Genomic DNA, 16,679 nt, shown 5'->3' with positions numbered 1-16,679 from the left:
TGACATGAGTCGGGATTCAATGCCGAACACCGAATGCCGAACACTTGAGCTTGAGGGGGCATGTTCAGATATCAAGCTCAACAAGTTTAGTTATATTTGTCATTGTTGGGAGACAGGTCCCTCCGGATGGGAAGGGAGAAGAACAGTGCCGATGAACAAACTCGGCCGAGGCCGAGACCGGATGAGGAGTACCCGGTTACGGAGAGCCGGATGATACAGACCCGGTGAGAACCGGACGAAGAGACATATTCGTAAATATGTTTCTGAGAGCCCATCGAGGCTATATTTGTAAATAGCCTAAAAGTCATATTAGTATAAATATGACTTAGGGAAAACTTTTAGTTGTGTGGTTGTTATTCACTTGTTGGTGCAAGAGAAGAGAGAGTGTGTAACTGTACAGAGAGAGAGAGAGAAAGAAAGAGGTCGTTGCCTCTGTTGTAACCGCCGCCTGTGGCGAATATCTGTGAGCACAAGGTCGTTGCCTCAGTGAACTCACTATTGTACATTCTTACATAGTGACAGTTTGCAGCCTGTGGGCTGCCGTGGTTTTTCCCCTAGTTTGGGGTTTTTCCACGTAAACCTCTTGTGTAATTTTTCCTCTTCTTTGTGTCGCGTCTTATTACCTGTTTTCTGTGTATCATTCTAAGCTTGGTTGTGGCCGAGCCTTGCGCATAAGGAACGACCAGTTGCCGTCAGTCATATGTGTAACTTAGTAGTTACATGTACATAGAATCTAGTTAGTGTGTTGACTTCAAAGCCTTAAATAGGATTTTGTACCTAAATGGAGATACATTCTAGATCCTCCACTACCAAGTTCATTGATATATAGGACTTACATTCTTGTACCTATATTCTTTTCACACATGGTCACCCTTGCACATGAGATGTATATATACCTCATTGTGGGTATATTTGTTTTTTGATGTCTTTTAATATAAGTAAGAGTTCCTTGCGCTACACTTGTGTTAATCATCCCCCATCTTGTCTTAGTGTTTCTAAATGTACTTTCTCTCATTCTCTCATACATCTACACAAACTCATATCACATAATCTTCCGCTACTTAATTATGTACGTGTTCAACTACTCACATAATTAGACACTAATTAAACCTAAGTTAATTTCCTAATTATTTACATAATCCATCTACCCGAAAAGTTCGAGTGAGTCGTGATGTCGTCTTCGATGAATCAACATCCTGGTATGAACTAGAGACGACCTCGACTCCAACCCCAGTCGACCCTAACTTGGCCGACCAAGAGATAGAAGACGAAGATCACCTTAGGCACATGTTCGAAGAAAGTCCAATTATGACTAGACTGAGTGGACCTCAAGAGCCTCTGAGCGATCAAAGCACATCTCAGTCGAGTCTGAAGCTAGAAAAAGGGAAGGCCAAAATGCCAGAATACGAGGACCTAGTCAACAAGGAATTGACACACTCACTCAATAATGAGCTCAAAGGCCTCGAGACTCCTATGATCCAGAAAAATGGAGTATTGAAAGCTATGATCGTTGCAAAGGAGAAACTTCGTTGATCCACCGGAGAGAAAAACCCGGTCCGCCGATTCGTCTATGAAAACTATATGGAATATCATTATGCCTTTATGATGAAGGTGTTGACAGTTCGAGAACCTGAAACACTTTCTAAGGCAGCCAAGGATCCACGATGGAGCAAAGCCATGAATGAGGAGATGCAGGCGTTATGGAAGAAGAGACATGGGATCTCGTCCCCCATCCCCCACACAAGAAAGCAATTGGTTGTAGATGGATACATAAAATAAAACATAATGTCGATAGATTAGTGAACCGCTATAAGGCACGACTCGTAGCTAAGGGATTTGCTCAAACACACGAAGACGACTATGAGGAAACCTTTGCCTTGGGGGAAAAGATGAGGAAACCTTTGCCTTGTTCAGATAGTCATTGCACTCGTAGTTGTTGAAGGCTGGCACCTCCACCAAATGGACGTAAAGAATGCCTTCCTTCAAGGAGAATTAGAAGAGGAGCTCTTCATGATTCAACCACCTAGTTTTGAATCGATCAAGCATCCGACCGCAGTCTACCTGATGGAATTCGACATGTACCGACTGACGACCCCTACGGCATAAGCAAGATTAGGTCATGTCGCCACTATCCTGTACATGATACTTCGTACTACTGTTGTGTAGGGTATCTATAAAAGAATACGTGTGCGGAAGTGTATGTGAAGGACACGATTCCAGAAGTACGATAGTTCAGTAGAACGTAGAAATCACAGAGAAGGAGAGGGAGAGACAGAGAGAGCAAAAACCGAAACTATATTAAAAAATAAATCTTTGTATGTTCTCTGTACATACTTCGTGCTCAGTGAGCATCTTTTATACAAGCCCTGACAATTGGGCTGACACAAGTACTTACAGTACTTGACCGCTCATAAATGAGCATCCTACATTTACTCCCAAAATTATTCCTTACGATGAATAACATTCTAACGGCCTCTCAATTTACACACCGCCACGACTATATTGTGTGTACGGTTTTTACGCACCCAATGTTGAGCTTGTCTCTCAATAGTATCTTTCCATTGAGCTCTCTCTCCTTGTTTGTTGATGGAGAGTCTCTGTCCGATAGTCGGATCGACGTCAGAAGCAGAGTGGGTGTTGGCTTCGTGTTCTCCATACTGAAGTGCCTCATCACCTTTCGGATGTAGTCAGATTGGGAGAGTTGGAGAGTCATCATCTTTCGATTTCGCTCGATCCTCATGCCTAGTATGATTCAAGCTTGTCTGAGTTCCTTCATCGCGAACTTGTCGTGAAGGATCCGCTTTAGCTTTTAGATTTTTGCTTGATTGCTTCCTGTAATCAGCATGTCGTCGACATATAGGATTAGATAAATCTGGGACTCGTCGGCCAATTGTCGAGTGTATACACATGGGTCAGAGTCGGACCGGTTGTAGCCGGGTTGTTGGATGTAAGAGTCGAACTTCTGGTACCACATCCTCGGTGCTTGTTTTAAGCCATCTAGGCTTTTCTTCAATCGACATACAAGGTTACTTTCCTTCCCCGTCGCCGAGAAGCCTGCCGGTTAGGACATGTAAATGTTCTCTACCAAGTCTTCGTGTAAGAATGTCGTCTTTACGTCGAGTTGCTCAAGCTCTAGGTCTTCTGCCGCCACGACCCCGAGTAGGAGCCGAAGGGTGGTCATCTTGACTATTGGAGAGAATATCTCATCGTAGTCGACTCCATGTTCCTGTTTGAATCCCTTCGTGATGAGCTCAGCTTTGTACTTGGGCTTCTCTGAGTCAGCTACATATTTGTATCAAAATACCTATTTGCAAGGTAGTGGCTTTCTTCCAAATGGTAGTTCGACCAACTCCCATGTATTGTTCTCTTTGATCGAGTCCATCTCGGAGCTCATGGCTTTGATCCAGTCGATTTCTAAAGAGACATTTTTGCCCTCTAATTTTTGTTGGTTCCACTTAGAGAGGATAGAGTCTTTGTTGAAGGCTACATCATTACTTCAGATCAATTTCCAGTTCTCCCGATCCCATAGGCAATAGCCGAAATCCCCATCAGTTCCATAACCGAGAAATATGCATTTTGTTGCATGGGTTGCCAACTTGGTCCTTTTCTCGACATAGGAGTCGATTAATCACTTGATCAACTAAGATTAATAATAATAATAAAAGTTATCTTTGTAAATAGCCCATACTGTGTATGAGTATAAATCCACCTAAGGCAAACATAGTGTGTGGGAGTGTGCAAAACATAACGAAGAGCTTCGGTACAGAGGATAATAGTGAAGAGAGGATGAGGGAGCTTGTGCGCAGGCATAGACATAGGCAGAGAAACTTGCAGCCAGAACCTGAAGTGGGAATACTCTATTGTGCAAAGTCTTGTAATGTGTTTTCTTTCTCCTATATATCCACTCTATAGTGAAGATCTGTTGCCCTGTGGTTTTCCCCTGTTCGGGTTTCCACGTAAAATATTGTGTATTGTGTATGTTGTGTTTTCTCTGTTCTTCTCTGTACATCTTTTGTTTTTCTGCATTTGTGCAAGGTATTAGTCTACTGTTTTCATAGATCTATGGACTGAATCTCGACAACACGAGACTTGTCTCTCTTTTGTGGACTTCTCTGTTTGCTTCTTCCTTTGCGGGGATGTTGTGCCACATTTGCCTCTGATTGGGACAAGACACCTTTTTCCTTCCTTCTTGTCTCGCCATTTAGAATACTTGTCTTTACCACTTGTAAAGACAGATTCTCTTATTGGCATGAGGCATTGAGAGACACCACCAAGTTCTCCCAGCTTTCCGACAAGGTACACAGCAACAAATGAGCCTTTAGAGCGTCGTCTAGGGGAAACTTGGCTGCTGCAAGTTGATTTACTAACCCCATGAAGGTACATAGAGTTCGGGTTAGGCAATAAAATGGCATCATCACAACCTGAGTTAGATGTGATAGAGGCTCGTCAAACCCAGGTTAGGTTTTAAGCGTGCACTATTTATAATATAGAGATCGAATGATGCAGATCGCATGCACGATTCGAAACGTGTCCCGCACCATCCGTGTCCGCTATTTCCTCGCCAAGCCTAATTATGATTTGGTAGCAAATAGAAACGTCGTTGTCGATGAGAGAGAGAGAGAATATGGGCCCCAAAATGGTTAGGGGGTGCTGCTTTACTCAATTTAGAAGATCATATGGTGGCTCGAAGATTCAATCTTTTGAAAGGTATGTGCATAGGTACCCAACCTTGGGCAGAAATAATTACTTATTTTGTGGAAAAGGGAATTACAGCTTCGTGGTGGAATATTGTTAATAGTACTCGGCAATTTAAATGTTCAGAATCTAGTATGGTTCAACAAATGGTGCTTTCGTGGCAGCGGTGTTTGAAGTTGTTTAATTGGAGGCCTCCTGAGTGCAAAAAAGATATAAATTCATTGGCAACAGAGGTGTTGGAAACTTCAAGGATATTACACTAGGAGGGAAAAGAAAGTCTAAATTCACAGTTCAATCGAATGGCAAGGCTAGGTTTGATAACTGTAGAAGATGGTGTTTTAGAGTCATGTAGGAAAATGATGGCCTTTCGGACAATCAGAAATAAGTTTCATATACCACGTGGATATGGGTATATTTGGCAATCAATATTGGCGATGCCTACATTAGTTTTCCCAAATCCAGAGTTGGTGGTCGAGGAACCATGGAAAGATTGGTCATTTGGTAATGGGAAAATGATTTTTCTGGTGAACACTAATGATGTGTACCATAAGTTGGTTGAAGAAAGAGCTTGGTTAGAAAATAAGGTGTTGGATACATGGAGCATTACTAGAAATGTAAAGTGGTGGCGTAGAGTTTTAGATGCCGGGTGGCAGTCTCATCTTCCATTCCGTGCAAAGGTGTTTCTTTGCGTGCCATAGTTGGTGGGTTGCCTTTGGCGATGGCCTTAAAACGAAGACATATTTCAAATGGGACATGTTTTTTTTGTACAGTGGCTGAAGAAGATGCTAGACATAGGTTTATTACATGTTCGGTAGCTACGGCCATTTGGGTGATTATGTCACAAAATTGGGCATCGATAATAGGAAATATTTTGTCACCTTATAAATGGGTTTTTATGGATGGGGATAAAGTTATGCCCACACCATCATTCATATAAGGTGGTTTTTGATTACCTTAGATATTGGGGGATGTGGTTTAATTGGACCATGAGAAATGAGTTCTTGTTTGATGGACTTCATGGGATAGCACAACAAATCCGTAGGATGAAAGGGAAATTGATTTGGCAATTTTCACAACTATGTTGTATGGGGATCTTGTCCCAAGAGGAGAGATAGACTTATGTCATCTAGTTTTACAATACCTGAGAGGGTTTCCCTTGCACAACACTATCACTATTTATATACTATTTTGTTTTAATAACAAACATTGATTTACGAAAAAAGAGAGAGGATATGGGCCGTCGTCCATCCATCCATCCATATGTATGTGTGTATATCCATATCCATATGATACCATATGATACCATATCCATATGCTACCATATGATACCATATGATACCATATCCATATGCTACCATATGATACCATATGATACCATATCCATATGCTACCATATGATACCATATGATACCATATGATACCATATCCATATCCATATGTAATAATGTATGTATGTATGTATGTATGTATGTACATACATATACACACCTGTACGTACGTTATCTGCTCTCTGCTCCCCTCTTTCTTTCTTCTCTTTTCTGTTGCAGAGCGAGCGAGCGAGCGAGCGAGATATGGTAAGACGCTACTATGGCGCAGACACGGGAGTATCTCGCCTTCTGTTCTGTCTCCCAGAGGAAGCGCAGGTCGTATAGCCGGAAGAATTAGCTGTCCAGAAAGTTGATTGGTTCTCTGTCCCAGACGCATTTGATCTGGGCTATGGCGTCTTCCACATGCATTGTTTCTTGGCCATCTCATTCACCTGTAAGCACTTCGATTACTTCAGCTCCTAGGTCATCATCAATTTCTACTGCACAGGTTCCCTCTTGCATTCTTTCTCCTCCTATAATCTTTCTCTTCACCAATCGATCAATTTTCCCGAAGATCAGAGAACAGTGTAATTTGTTGCCATATCAAAGGAGATTCCCTCATCACGTGTGTTTGGAAGACACATTGAATCGAAAGCAAGGAAATGTTTTGAAAAACAATCAGTTTAAGCTTTTTTGTCTTGACAAAATCAGATCAATATGGCATGGATCAGAGTACTCAAGCATTTTTCAAGCATTGAGATGGAAGATTAGAACTCAATCAGTTCACGATCATGATTTTGTGGTAAAACGAACCACTTCTTTCAGTCTAGAAGTTGGGTCAAACTTTCTTCATTATAATTTGAGGACATCCTCTCGAGCTTCAAGTGGTAGTGAAGAAGTTGAACAAGATGTCTCTCATGAAGAGATAAGGTCTACACCTACGTCACCATTCTTCAATATAAGAGATGATGAGACTCTTATTAGAAAAGCAGCTCTAGCTGCTGATGCTGATATGGTTTTGGCGATAATTGCGACAAAATGCCCGGAGAATCCGCAAGGTCTTGTTCTGACATTAGAGGATTGTTGCATACTTGTTCGAGCTTCTCTTGCAGAAAACAATGCTAATTTGGCATTTTCAATCTTGAATGCCATGCGTGGTTCTCAAATGCAGAGAAGGGTGGGAAGTGTTACAGGTATGAAGAATATACTATATAAGTTTCTGTATTTTACGTCTTCACTAATTTCTGCCAATCGTTAATAAGAATCATATCTAGGCGAAAACTTTGTGAACCAAAACTTCCATAACTTGACCATATGAGATCCATATTTTTAAGTATAGCCATATTTGGATTTGTCCAATGAGTGTTAAATGATGGGCCCTTGACAAAGTCTTCATAGGTAATAATTTGGACATTCAATTTTTATTAACATTCAATTTGGACTTGGGTGAGATTTAATTAACATTCAATTATAATTTGGACAGGTTGTCAATGGCCCCAACCTGATGTAAGGATTTACATTGCTTTAATCAAAGGTCTTACTGCATCTTTACGAGTAGCTGATGCCCTTCGGGCTGTTGGAGATATCAAACGACGAGGAATACCAGATGGAGAGGAGGTAATCTATATATTGTACTTGAGGTTTGGCTTTTTTTATTACTCAATTACACCTCAGGAAGTTGAAATGTGATACTGTCATGTTGCTTTAAAGGTCTTTGTAGTAGAATGATGTTTGAGCGTTGTTCAGCCTGAAATAAGTTTTTAAAATATTGCTGTTATAGTTGTTGCTCCAAAATGGGAATCTACGCGTTCTTCTGGATGTATTATATAAATGACATTCACCAGCTAAAATATGATCATAAGTAGCTGGATTTTTATTAGATCTATACTGGCTAGTCTATTTATTTTGGAAGAACTTGAATGCAGAAAGAAGTTGCAGTTGAGTTGCCAGGCCTTTTGAATGCTGACTTCTAAGCATACTCTTATTAGCTACTCTATGGCAAAACTTAATTCACCAACGAACCTACTGTAACTCCCTGACAATGAGTTTCTGTCTATTTTGAATGTTGAAAGAGGAAACCCTTATTTATTACACTGCCATATTCTAATTCACTGACCCTTTTGTGAATTTCTAATCTTCCCGATTTCTCATAATTTAACCTTGTTTGCTTCTTGCTCAACTGCAGAGGGAGAGGGAGAGGGAGGGAGACAAAAGTATTGGTTCTCTATGTCATAGAGCCTTTTCAATCGATCTCTGTAGGTAGTCTCGATGACATAGATCATTTGAGGAATCGATGTGTTCGATCTGTAGTGGATCTGCTACAAGAACGATTAAAGCTGGCCCTAAACTGCTTGGAGAATTCGATTAGACAAAATCTTCATAGATCCGTCAGATGTAAACATAAATTAACTCCTGGGGATTTAGTAACGTTCATCCCAATAATAGCAACTTTTAAGGAGTTTTCTGGTTCACATCCCTTATTGCAATTTCTAGACCAACCAATCCACTATCAGAACTAGTTCATAGAAGGAGATTAAGTTCTCTAGGCCCCGGTGGGTTGACGAGACGAACTGCTAGTTTTCAAGCTCGAGACATTCATTTCAGTCATTACAGGCGTCTATGCCCAATCAAGACATCCGAAGGGATGAACGCTGGGTCCTCCAATCTTGATTTTGAAGAGCTTTTCATGTCCAATGCTTGCGATGCTTTCATCTTTCAAGGAAGCTTCTACAAGCTCTCTACATTTTAAGAGTGAATAAATTCAAATTTCCCTAAATGTTGCCTTCTAAGCAAACCCCACTGGCTACTCTGTGGCAAATTCTAATTCACTGACCCTATTTTCAATTTCTCATAGTTTAACCTTGCTTGCTTCTTCCTTGACTGGAGGAGAGGGAGAGAGACAAAATTATTGGCTCTGTTATAGAGCCTTTTCAATCAGTATTTGTCCTTGATTCTGCTTGATGTTGAAGATCTATTCATGTCCAATGCTTGCAATGCTTTCATCCTCCAAGCAAGCTTCTACAACCACTCTATGTTTTTAGAGTGAATAAATTCAAAATTCCCTAATCAAACGTGCGCTGTTGACTACTTAAAACAACTTTTGCAAAATTTCTTCAGGATGATAGCTCTTCAATCCCCCATCGCATTTCCAGTATAAAAACAATTACAAAGAGATGGCATCTGCAGTCCCTGAAGGATGCTGCATAAAGTTCTTAGGAGCATTGCCTGTGGTTTTGCCACACATTTGGTCCTTGGTTGGGAAGTTCATGCCTCCAAACTTCGTCCTATGACTTTAAGATGGTATTTCAGAGTTTGTATTAGAGGGAATAGGAAAATATACACTTCCCTTTTTTATAGAGGTTGATCTTGGTTCGATGTCTCCATAACATCTTTCATTATGTTTTGCTTCCTTTCGAAATTTAAATGAGGCCATTTTTCTGAAGTTGCTCTACCGGCAGTTTCAACAATACAAGTATACATACATCTGAAAAGCTATTTCAACAGACACTCATTACGATGATGGTATGAAAATCACAGATTCCTCATGGGTTCTGATCAGTCATAATTGTTAGGAGTTATTCATTTCCTACTTTGTTTCTTTTCAGCATTGGTCATTGTATATATGTTTTTGTATTGCATATATATTTAATACAATATGCTTTATGAAAAGTAGAGAGATGTATTTATGTTTATAGGTGCCGTTTGGAAAGGTTGTGAAATGTCCAACTTGTGACACCGCATTAGCTGTTGTACAACCACACCATGGTTTTCAGGTTTGTAGTTCTTTTCTGGTTTTCAATATGTAGAGATAGTGTTGATTTAATTTATGCATTGAACTGGTAATAATGTGTCCTTTGTTTAAGTTGACCTGTAAATTAGTTTCGCGCTAGCCTTGCAATGTACAATCCAGAAATACAATTCTAGCACATGAAGACTACTAATATCTGAGGATTAAACTGATATTAAAATGTATCTAACTTTTTCTGTGGGAGAATTATAACACTAGGATAGGGTAAGACCCCATAAGCTGATACATCTTCTTTCTGTCAACCTGGATTACTCATTGAAGCAATCTAACACATGGGAAAATTATCAATTTTGAAAATTCACATATAAACATTCGATAGATGATTTATTGATTATTATTGCCTTTAATTATTTTGTTTGCTTCCATGACGAGGAATGTCTCTTTACAACTTGACTGCAGCGGAAATTGAAAGGAATCCAAATTTTATCAATTAATAGTGTGAAATATCTTCACAAACTTGTGAATCTATAGTCATAATCAAACATGAGTTTGGGCTGAGTTTTATACAAATTCCAGGATGTTCTCACCTCCATTTTCCAAAGAATTTAGAAGGAAGAAAAAAGAAAAAAGAATACAGTGACTCTTATTGTTGTTTTTACCATGTACATATGTCTGAAATAACATACATTTGTGAAAGACATGTGCATATTTTATAAGATGCTCACATTTTCAAACATACATTTTGCATTAGACATGTACATATTTCATAATTTGCCTTACATTTTTCTCAAACTTTGACACTATAAAAATATACTTTTTAAATCAGAAAGAATGATACTCATTGATATTTGTCCCAAGGGATATGGAATTAAATCTCAAATCAACTTCCAATTGCATGCATCCATTCACATGCATGCTTCTGGCTCTGTATCTAAATGGGTTTGCATAATCTGTATTATATCACAGCACACATTGCATGTAACTATAATTTATATCATTTAGAGACTGTATATTGTGTCGCCTTTGATAAAGCTGCGGGTTGTGTAATGGTTCTTGATAGCTTATGTGCCAATTAATACCTAAATATCGTTAGAGTTTTCTTGCACAAACTTCATCATATTTTCAAATGTATAAACTCACCATTTTCTACAGCGTTGCAGCTGGTTCCATGCTCCAAATGTCGATATCAATATGAACTTATGTCTGGAGATGTTGTTAACTGTGAATCTGAGTCAATCAGGTAATAATGATGAATTATCATATTTTATACTGTGCAGTGCATTTTGGTTGCTGCAGATGTGTTATTTAAAGATATATCTTGTATTTGTATGTATAAATATCAAGGTAGGTGCCAAATGCTGGTGTGGGATGATGGGAAGGTTGGAAGTCTAGATCTGTTGGCTGTCAGTATAGTGACTTGACAACTAGGATAATCGTACCACAATGGAAAAAATACCATAGTATAAGGTTTTCTAATAGACGATTTTATGAGTATAAACAAAGTGAAGTCCTGAGGGTGGATGAATCATGTTATAAATATGATTTGTTCTGGCAATGCCTTTGTGTATGATTATCAGTTTTGTTTATTAAAAGTAAAATATTTAAATATTGTATTCTGTTGTTTTCATTTTCTGTTTAGTTTGTGAGGTCAATTTTTTGTTATCTTACATTTGAGTTATAGTTTATAGCATTCTCAAGTCTTAATGTATCGCATACATGCTAAAGATGTTTCATAATATATTTTGCGTGATTAGTGTTTCTTGTGATTTTAAGCTGAAAAAATAAACTTGAAAACATGCTCCAGGGAAGATAGTTTTGGTATATTCACGGTGACTGATCCTGATGTTTGAAGGAAAAGATCAAGACAATAGTCATGATCAATTTTTTCACACCTAAATTAGGTTGTTGCAATTTGTATCAAGGTTCAGGAGACCAAAAATGAAGTTCTCTTTTGTCAGTATGTTTTGATGCATTTCACACTTTTTTAGCCTTTATGAAATACAACTGTTCACATTTGCTCATACATTTTTTTTGTGTGTGGAAATGTTCATTGCTATCCCATATAGTTGTATGTTTTCAATTGCACAAGAGCGGAATCACATTTTCTTTTGTAGGCTCTTGTGAAGTTTTCTAAAGTCTTTCTGTATCCAAATGTCATATGCTATTGGCTCTGGAATGTTTCCTGTGAAACCTAAACTCTCCTGTTCTTTTGCAGCATGAATATTTCAGCATTTGAAAGAGCCTTGAGAGCATTGCAGTTGAAGAAATATTCATTGCCTTCTGCAGTTCATTCGTTTGTGGTAAGGTCCTATTGTATTATATGTTACTATCTTAAAATCAATTAGCATAGATCCAAGTTGTTTTGAGTTAGTTTTTCACAAACCATCTTACATTATCGATCATGCTGAGTTAAACAATTGTTCTAAAATTTGAGTTCACGCAATAATGTCTATGTTATATAAACATGTGAAAGATAATACTATGTTGAAGCCAATACCTTCTGCATGCAATATCATTCTGAAATCGTAAGTACCTATGAATAGTCCATTGAGAAAACGTCTTCTAACTTTATTTATCTGAATAGTATTATTTCATATATATTTTTCATTATTGCTTTTGATCTACCTTTTCTGGATTATGATTCACTTGTAGATAAAATCTCCAGACGGCATGGCTCGGACTTATCGATTTGCCACTGCATCAGCTGATGTTCCAGCACAGCAAGGGGAGCGAATAACTGTGGCTGCTGCTGCACCAGAAGATAGCGCAAGGGGCCTTGGGCCATTTAAGATTAATGCTAGGGCTCCTGGGTGGCGTCCGAGTGAACCTATGTCTATCACAAATCATTTTACCGGATCTGTCTACCCATTACTTCGTGCTCCTCCGAAATCTGGTAGTGGAGCTGATCTAGATACCAGTCTGCTGGTTCCTGTCATATTTCTCTTGGCAAGCAGTGATGCGGCAACTGCATTAATTGATCCCACTCTTCCACGGACAATAGCTGTTACTGCAACTGCAGCTGCTGTATTTGGAACTGCAGCTAATAATTGGATTCTTCCTATTCTAAATCAGGTGTGTGATGTAATAGAAGTGACAGTTTTAGGACGATTTATGAAATGTTACAATTTTCCTTATCTGTTTTTGCATTTGTAGCTACCCCAGAGGACTGCAGATGCAGTAGCATTGCGGCAAGAACTGCTTGCACAGTATGAAGTTTTGCAAGCACGCCTTCAAGAGCTTACACAAGGTGCTGCAGAAGAGGTCTCTTTCCAAGTCTTTCTTTTCTATGGAGATCCTTGCTATGTATAAGGACAGATAAAAGGTTTTCAGAACTCATGGTTGTATCATTCCAGGTCAGGATTCTTGCTCGATTGTGTCAATTGCAAAATAAGATGGAGGCTGTACAGGAACCAACTTATAGGTATTTGTGGATAAAATTCTCATATGAAGCTTATGAATCTTTCTCGTCTGATGATTTGTTTTGTACAGTGCCCGCTTGGAACGTATTGGCAAAGCTAGAGAAGGATTGGATGAACGGTTGACATCGCGGTTGGAACTAATTGATAGCTATGCAAAGGTCTGATACTTCTTGGAATATCCTGAAGACATAACCCTAATATTTTCTTCCTAATGTCTCTTTCTGGTTTATATTATTCTGATTCAGGTATCTTCAATGATTGAGATAGAAGTTGAGATGGACATAGACGTGTTAGCTGCAGAAGAAGGAGCTGCTATGGTATGCTTTGATGCATGTATATTCTCCCTGTGATGTAATACTTCAACCAATGGTATGTTTGTCAAATGTCTTGCAGGCTAACATTGCTGCACAAATTGAGCAGTTGGAAGAAGCAGAAAGTCTTCAGAAGGTAAATTTCTCTCCAATTAGGATCTGTCAGTTGATTTGCAAATTCATGCTAAGTAAGGTCAGAAAATGTTGCCGCAAGGAACAATGTAGTTGTACTAGTTTGTAGACGTCAACCTTGACGCGCACATCTCTAGTAGCTGTTAAAACCTCTTTCTTTGCAAGTAATATTCACTCAACCAGAATGTTTTAGTAAACATTGGGCAGTAGCATGGTTTTTGGATGAGTCTCAGCAATAACATGTTCCAATAGGTGAGCCACTCATTTTTAAATATTTCTTTAGAATGCCAATGATTGTCTACTCTTTTGAAGCAACTTTTGAGCCAAACAAATGTCATTACATCACCTTCAAAATAACACATCATTCTGATTGCAATGTCTCATATGATGTGGGGCTAGAATGTGTGTATGGGGTCTCTTCTAGGATAATGTTAACTGCTAGTGGGTTGTAATGTGTGCCTCAAGGCGGAGATAAGATGATCAGCCTAAATGACCTATGGTGCCAATATTGCGTGGTGAGGTACTGGCGGCATTGGTAGCTGTCATTGTTGTGCTGGTGCTGACTCTCACAGAGTCAGGGTGTGCGGAAGCGTAGCGTGTGTCAGAGTGGGCGTGTGAGCAAGAGAAGGAATCAATGAAAAATGCACATGAGGGGGATGAGAGCTTATGCACTGAAGAGAAAGCTATACTGATCGACTAAAAATCATCAACAATACACAATAGGCCAAGTGGGCTTTATATACAATTCCTCAAGGGACTGCCACATTAAATGTGTTTGCTGGACTTTAGTCATTGACATCCACTTGAGTATGATTGTCATAAGAATATCTAATATTCGTTAATGACATTTACACTTGACAACTAGTGAGATGTCACAATCTAGTTCTTCATGTAACTAGATAGTCACATGGATTACAATAAAGTGTGTGCAAACACTTTTTCACATATCGTGCTTTTCCCCATAAGCACGTGTTCACATGAGTTGAGCTTGATTCTCAACAGTGCTCATTGGTATGGTCAGCATTGGCTCTTTCATTGTCCATTGTGGTCTTGGATAGCCTCATCATGATCCCCAAGGCAGAGATAAGATGATTAGCCTAAATGACTGCTAGTGCCAATGTTGCTTGTTGATGTTCTGACGGTGTTGGTAGCTATCACTGTTGTGGTGCTGCTCATTAGTATGGTCAGCATTTGCTCTTCTGTTGTTCATAGTGGCAGAGGATCAGAAAATATATTGAGCTCATTTTTCCTTAATATCTGTGGGGGAGTAGTTCTCTTTTATACAAGAAAACAGTGTCTAAAATAGAAACTTTTAGTTTCTTATATCAAATTTCAAATTTGATGTTAACTCCCAGCTAGGTAATTCCTGCCTTTTTTGTTTAGTAACATTTTAGTTACTTCAACACTCCCCCTCAAGCTGGTTAATATGGCTTACCGCATTGACTGCATATGGAATATCAGGCCTTGCATGAGAAAAATAGATTAGCTTTGCAGACGTTTTGCAACTTCTGCTATAGATGGATGTTTGAAAAAATATTTGGATCCCCTTGGCTTTGGTTGTACCCCGTAGACATCATGGAATGTTCCAAAACATGTTTGTGGAGATTATTTGAGGCCATATAGAACTTTCTTAAGCCATTTTCAGGAACCTTCTATAAAGAAGTAGAAGATAAAATGACAGTTTTCTGAAATATCTAAAAGCAGAGATGTAAAAACAATTATGGGGTTTAACACAAAGGAGAGATTAAAGAAAGGAGAAGCAGTACTGCAAAACAAAAGCCCACCTCTTAAAAAAATGTACAAGGTAGGAGTGCACGCACATATATATGTGCTATTCAAGACACATAGAATATGCTCTTAGAAGAAGAGCTTTAAATGCTGATGGGACAGGTAAGTCATGGCCTCATACCTATTTAATACTGAGTGGGAATCTTGTCCAAGGATCCCATTCAGTGTACAAAATATTCTTCTAGAAGTTGTATCTTGCAACTTCAGAAAACAATATTTTCATGTTTACATAGAACTACAATACAAATTAGTATAAAATGTTTTGCATACATTCATGCTGTGAATTGGCAGCAACCAAAATGAAGAATTTCTGGCATTGTGTTATCGCATGTATTCTCATTCTTAAGACCACTCTCCTTTTGTACAGCAATGGAGAATGCAGGCTGAAGTTAATGATGAAGTTGAGAGACTATTGCAATCTTCTCCAGTTCTCACAGATGCATAGGGAGAAGTAAGGTGAGATGTTGTAGCTCAAGTATTTTAATGATTTTATTCTCATCAGTGAATGCTGTCATAGTTTTGATTTTGATAGTTCTTAAACTCATACTCATGTGATATTATTTTGCACAGCTATGGAATGCATTACCAGCCCTTTCAAAATGCAATGCCATAGGCTGAACATGTGACATTTCATTCCGAAAAAATGTCATTTGACACACAAAATGGATATCTCATGAGGTCATTTCCATTTTGTGGAAGCATAAACCTAACCAGATTTCTTTGGAAACAGAGGGATTGTTAATATCTGGCAAAAAGATTTTGTCCTCATGTACAGACTCCAAAGATACCAAGAGAAAGAAGAGATGTGAATGTATAGCGCAAAGCATTTATCTGTTTTTCCTCAATGGAAAATGTATCTTTATTACTTGAAAATATCAAAGTCCTACAGTATCATCTGTGTCCACTGTCAATTATAAATCAGGCATGGGTGATCTAGTGTTCAAGAACCTTTAGAGGTTTGTGTTTCAATCATTTATCCTTTGTCTTCTTTGTCATGCTGCAAACCATATTGTATATTATATCGCATTGTGGCTGTGGAGATTGGAAGGAAAAAGAGATGTCATAAGGCATTTAAATCTTTACTTGTTCAAGATGATTTTCAAACACTTCGGTTTTTTTTTGTTTGCAAGCTATAGGAATTCACGCCTAGATTCTTATTAATGGTGATGCTATATGGAGTGCCAATATGAATGATTTTAGTATTTCAGACTCTGTGATTTGGAATGTGTTTGTGATATTGTTTAATTAATTTGCCCATTTGATCGAGGGCACTTGAGTG

The 16,679-nt window shown here is 38.7% G+C and overlaps 1 protein-coding gene across 4 annotated transcripts; it reads left to right on the top strand.

Annotated features, from left to right (window-relative positions):
* The first annotated feature begins 6,274 nt into the window (after positions 1-6,274).
* On the top strand, positions 6,275-16,390 carry LOC147856100 (Pentatricopeptide repeat (PPR) superfamily protein). 4 transcript variants are annotated; one of them, XM_087329350.1, is made up of 13 exons: positions 6,286-7,195; positions 7,486-7,619; positions 9,698-9,775; positions 10,911-10,990; positions 11,966-12,050; positions 12,403-12,822; positions 12,913-13,011; positions 13,104-13,171; positions 13,240-13,327; positions 13,415-13,486; positions 13,563-13,616; positions 15,768-15,856; positions 15,971-16,390. In XM_087329350.1, exons 1-12 carry the CDS (start codon positions 6,412-6,414, stop codon positions 15,843-15,845), a joined length of 2,040 nt encoding a protein of 679 aa, XP_087185476.1. In that variant the 5' UTR covers positions 6,286-6,411; the 3' UTR covers positions 15,846-15,856; positions 15,971-16,390. The 4 variants fall into 4 exon arrangements, 2 of the variants coding, with proteins under 2 accessions (XP_087185476.1, XP_087185475.1); XM_087329349.1 differs by having other exon boundaries at positions 6,294-7,195; positions 12,904-13,011; XR_015530693.1 differs by lacking the exons at positions 13,563-13,616; positions 15,768-15,856; positions 15,971-16,390 and having other exon boundaries at positions 6,275-7,195; positions 12,913-12,997; positions 13,415-13,466.
* Positions 16,391-16,679: the final 289 nt, after the last annotated feature.

This window comes from Azolla caroliniana, unplaced genomic scaffold (assembly GCF_043228905.1).
Source record: "Azolla caroliniana isolate FFs.n. ecotype wild unplaced genomic scaffold, voAzoCaro1.0.p SCAF_13, whole genome shotgun sequence".
NCBI lineage: Eukaryota > Viridiplantae > Streptophyta > Polypodiopsida > Salviniales > Salviniaceae > Azolla > Azolla caroliniana.
The sequence above is the reverse complement of the archived record's forward strand: the minus strand, read 5'-3'. Positions and strand labels throughout refer to the sequence as shown.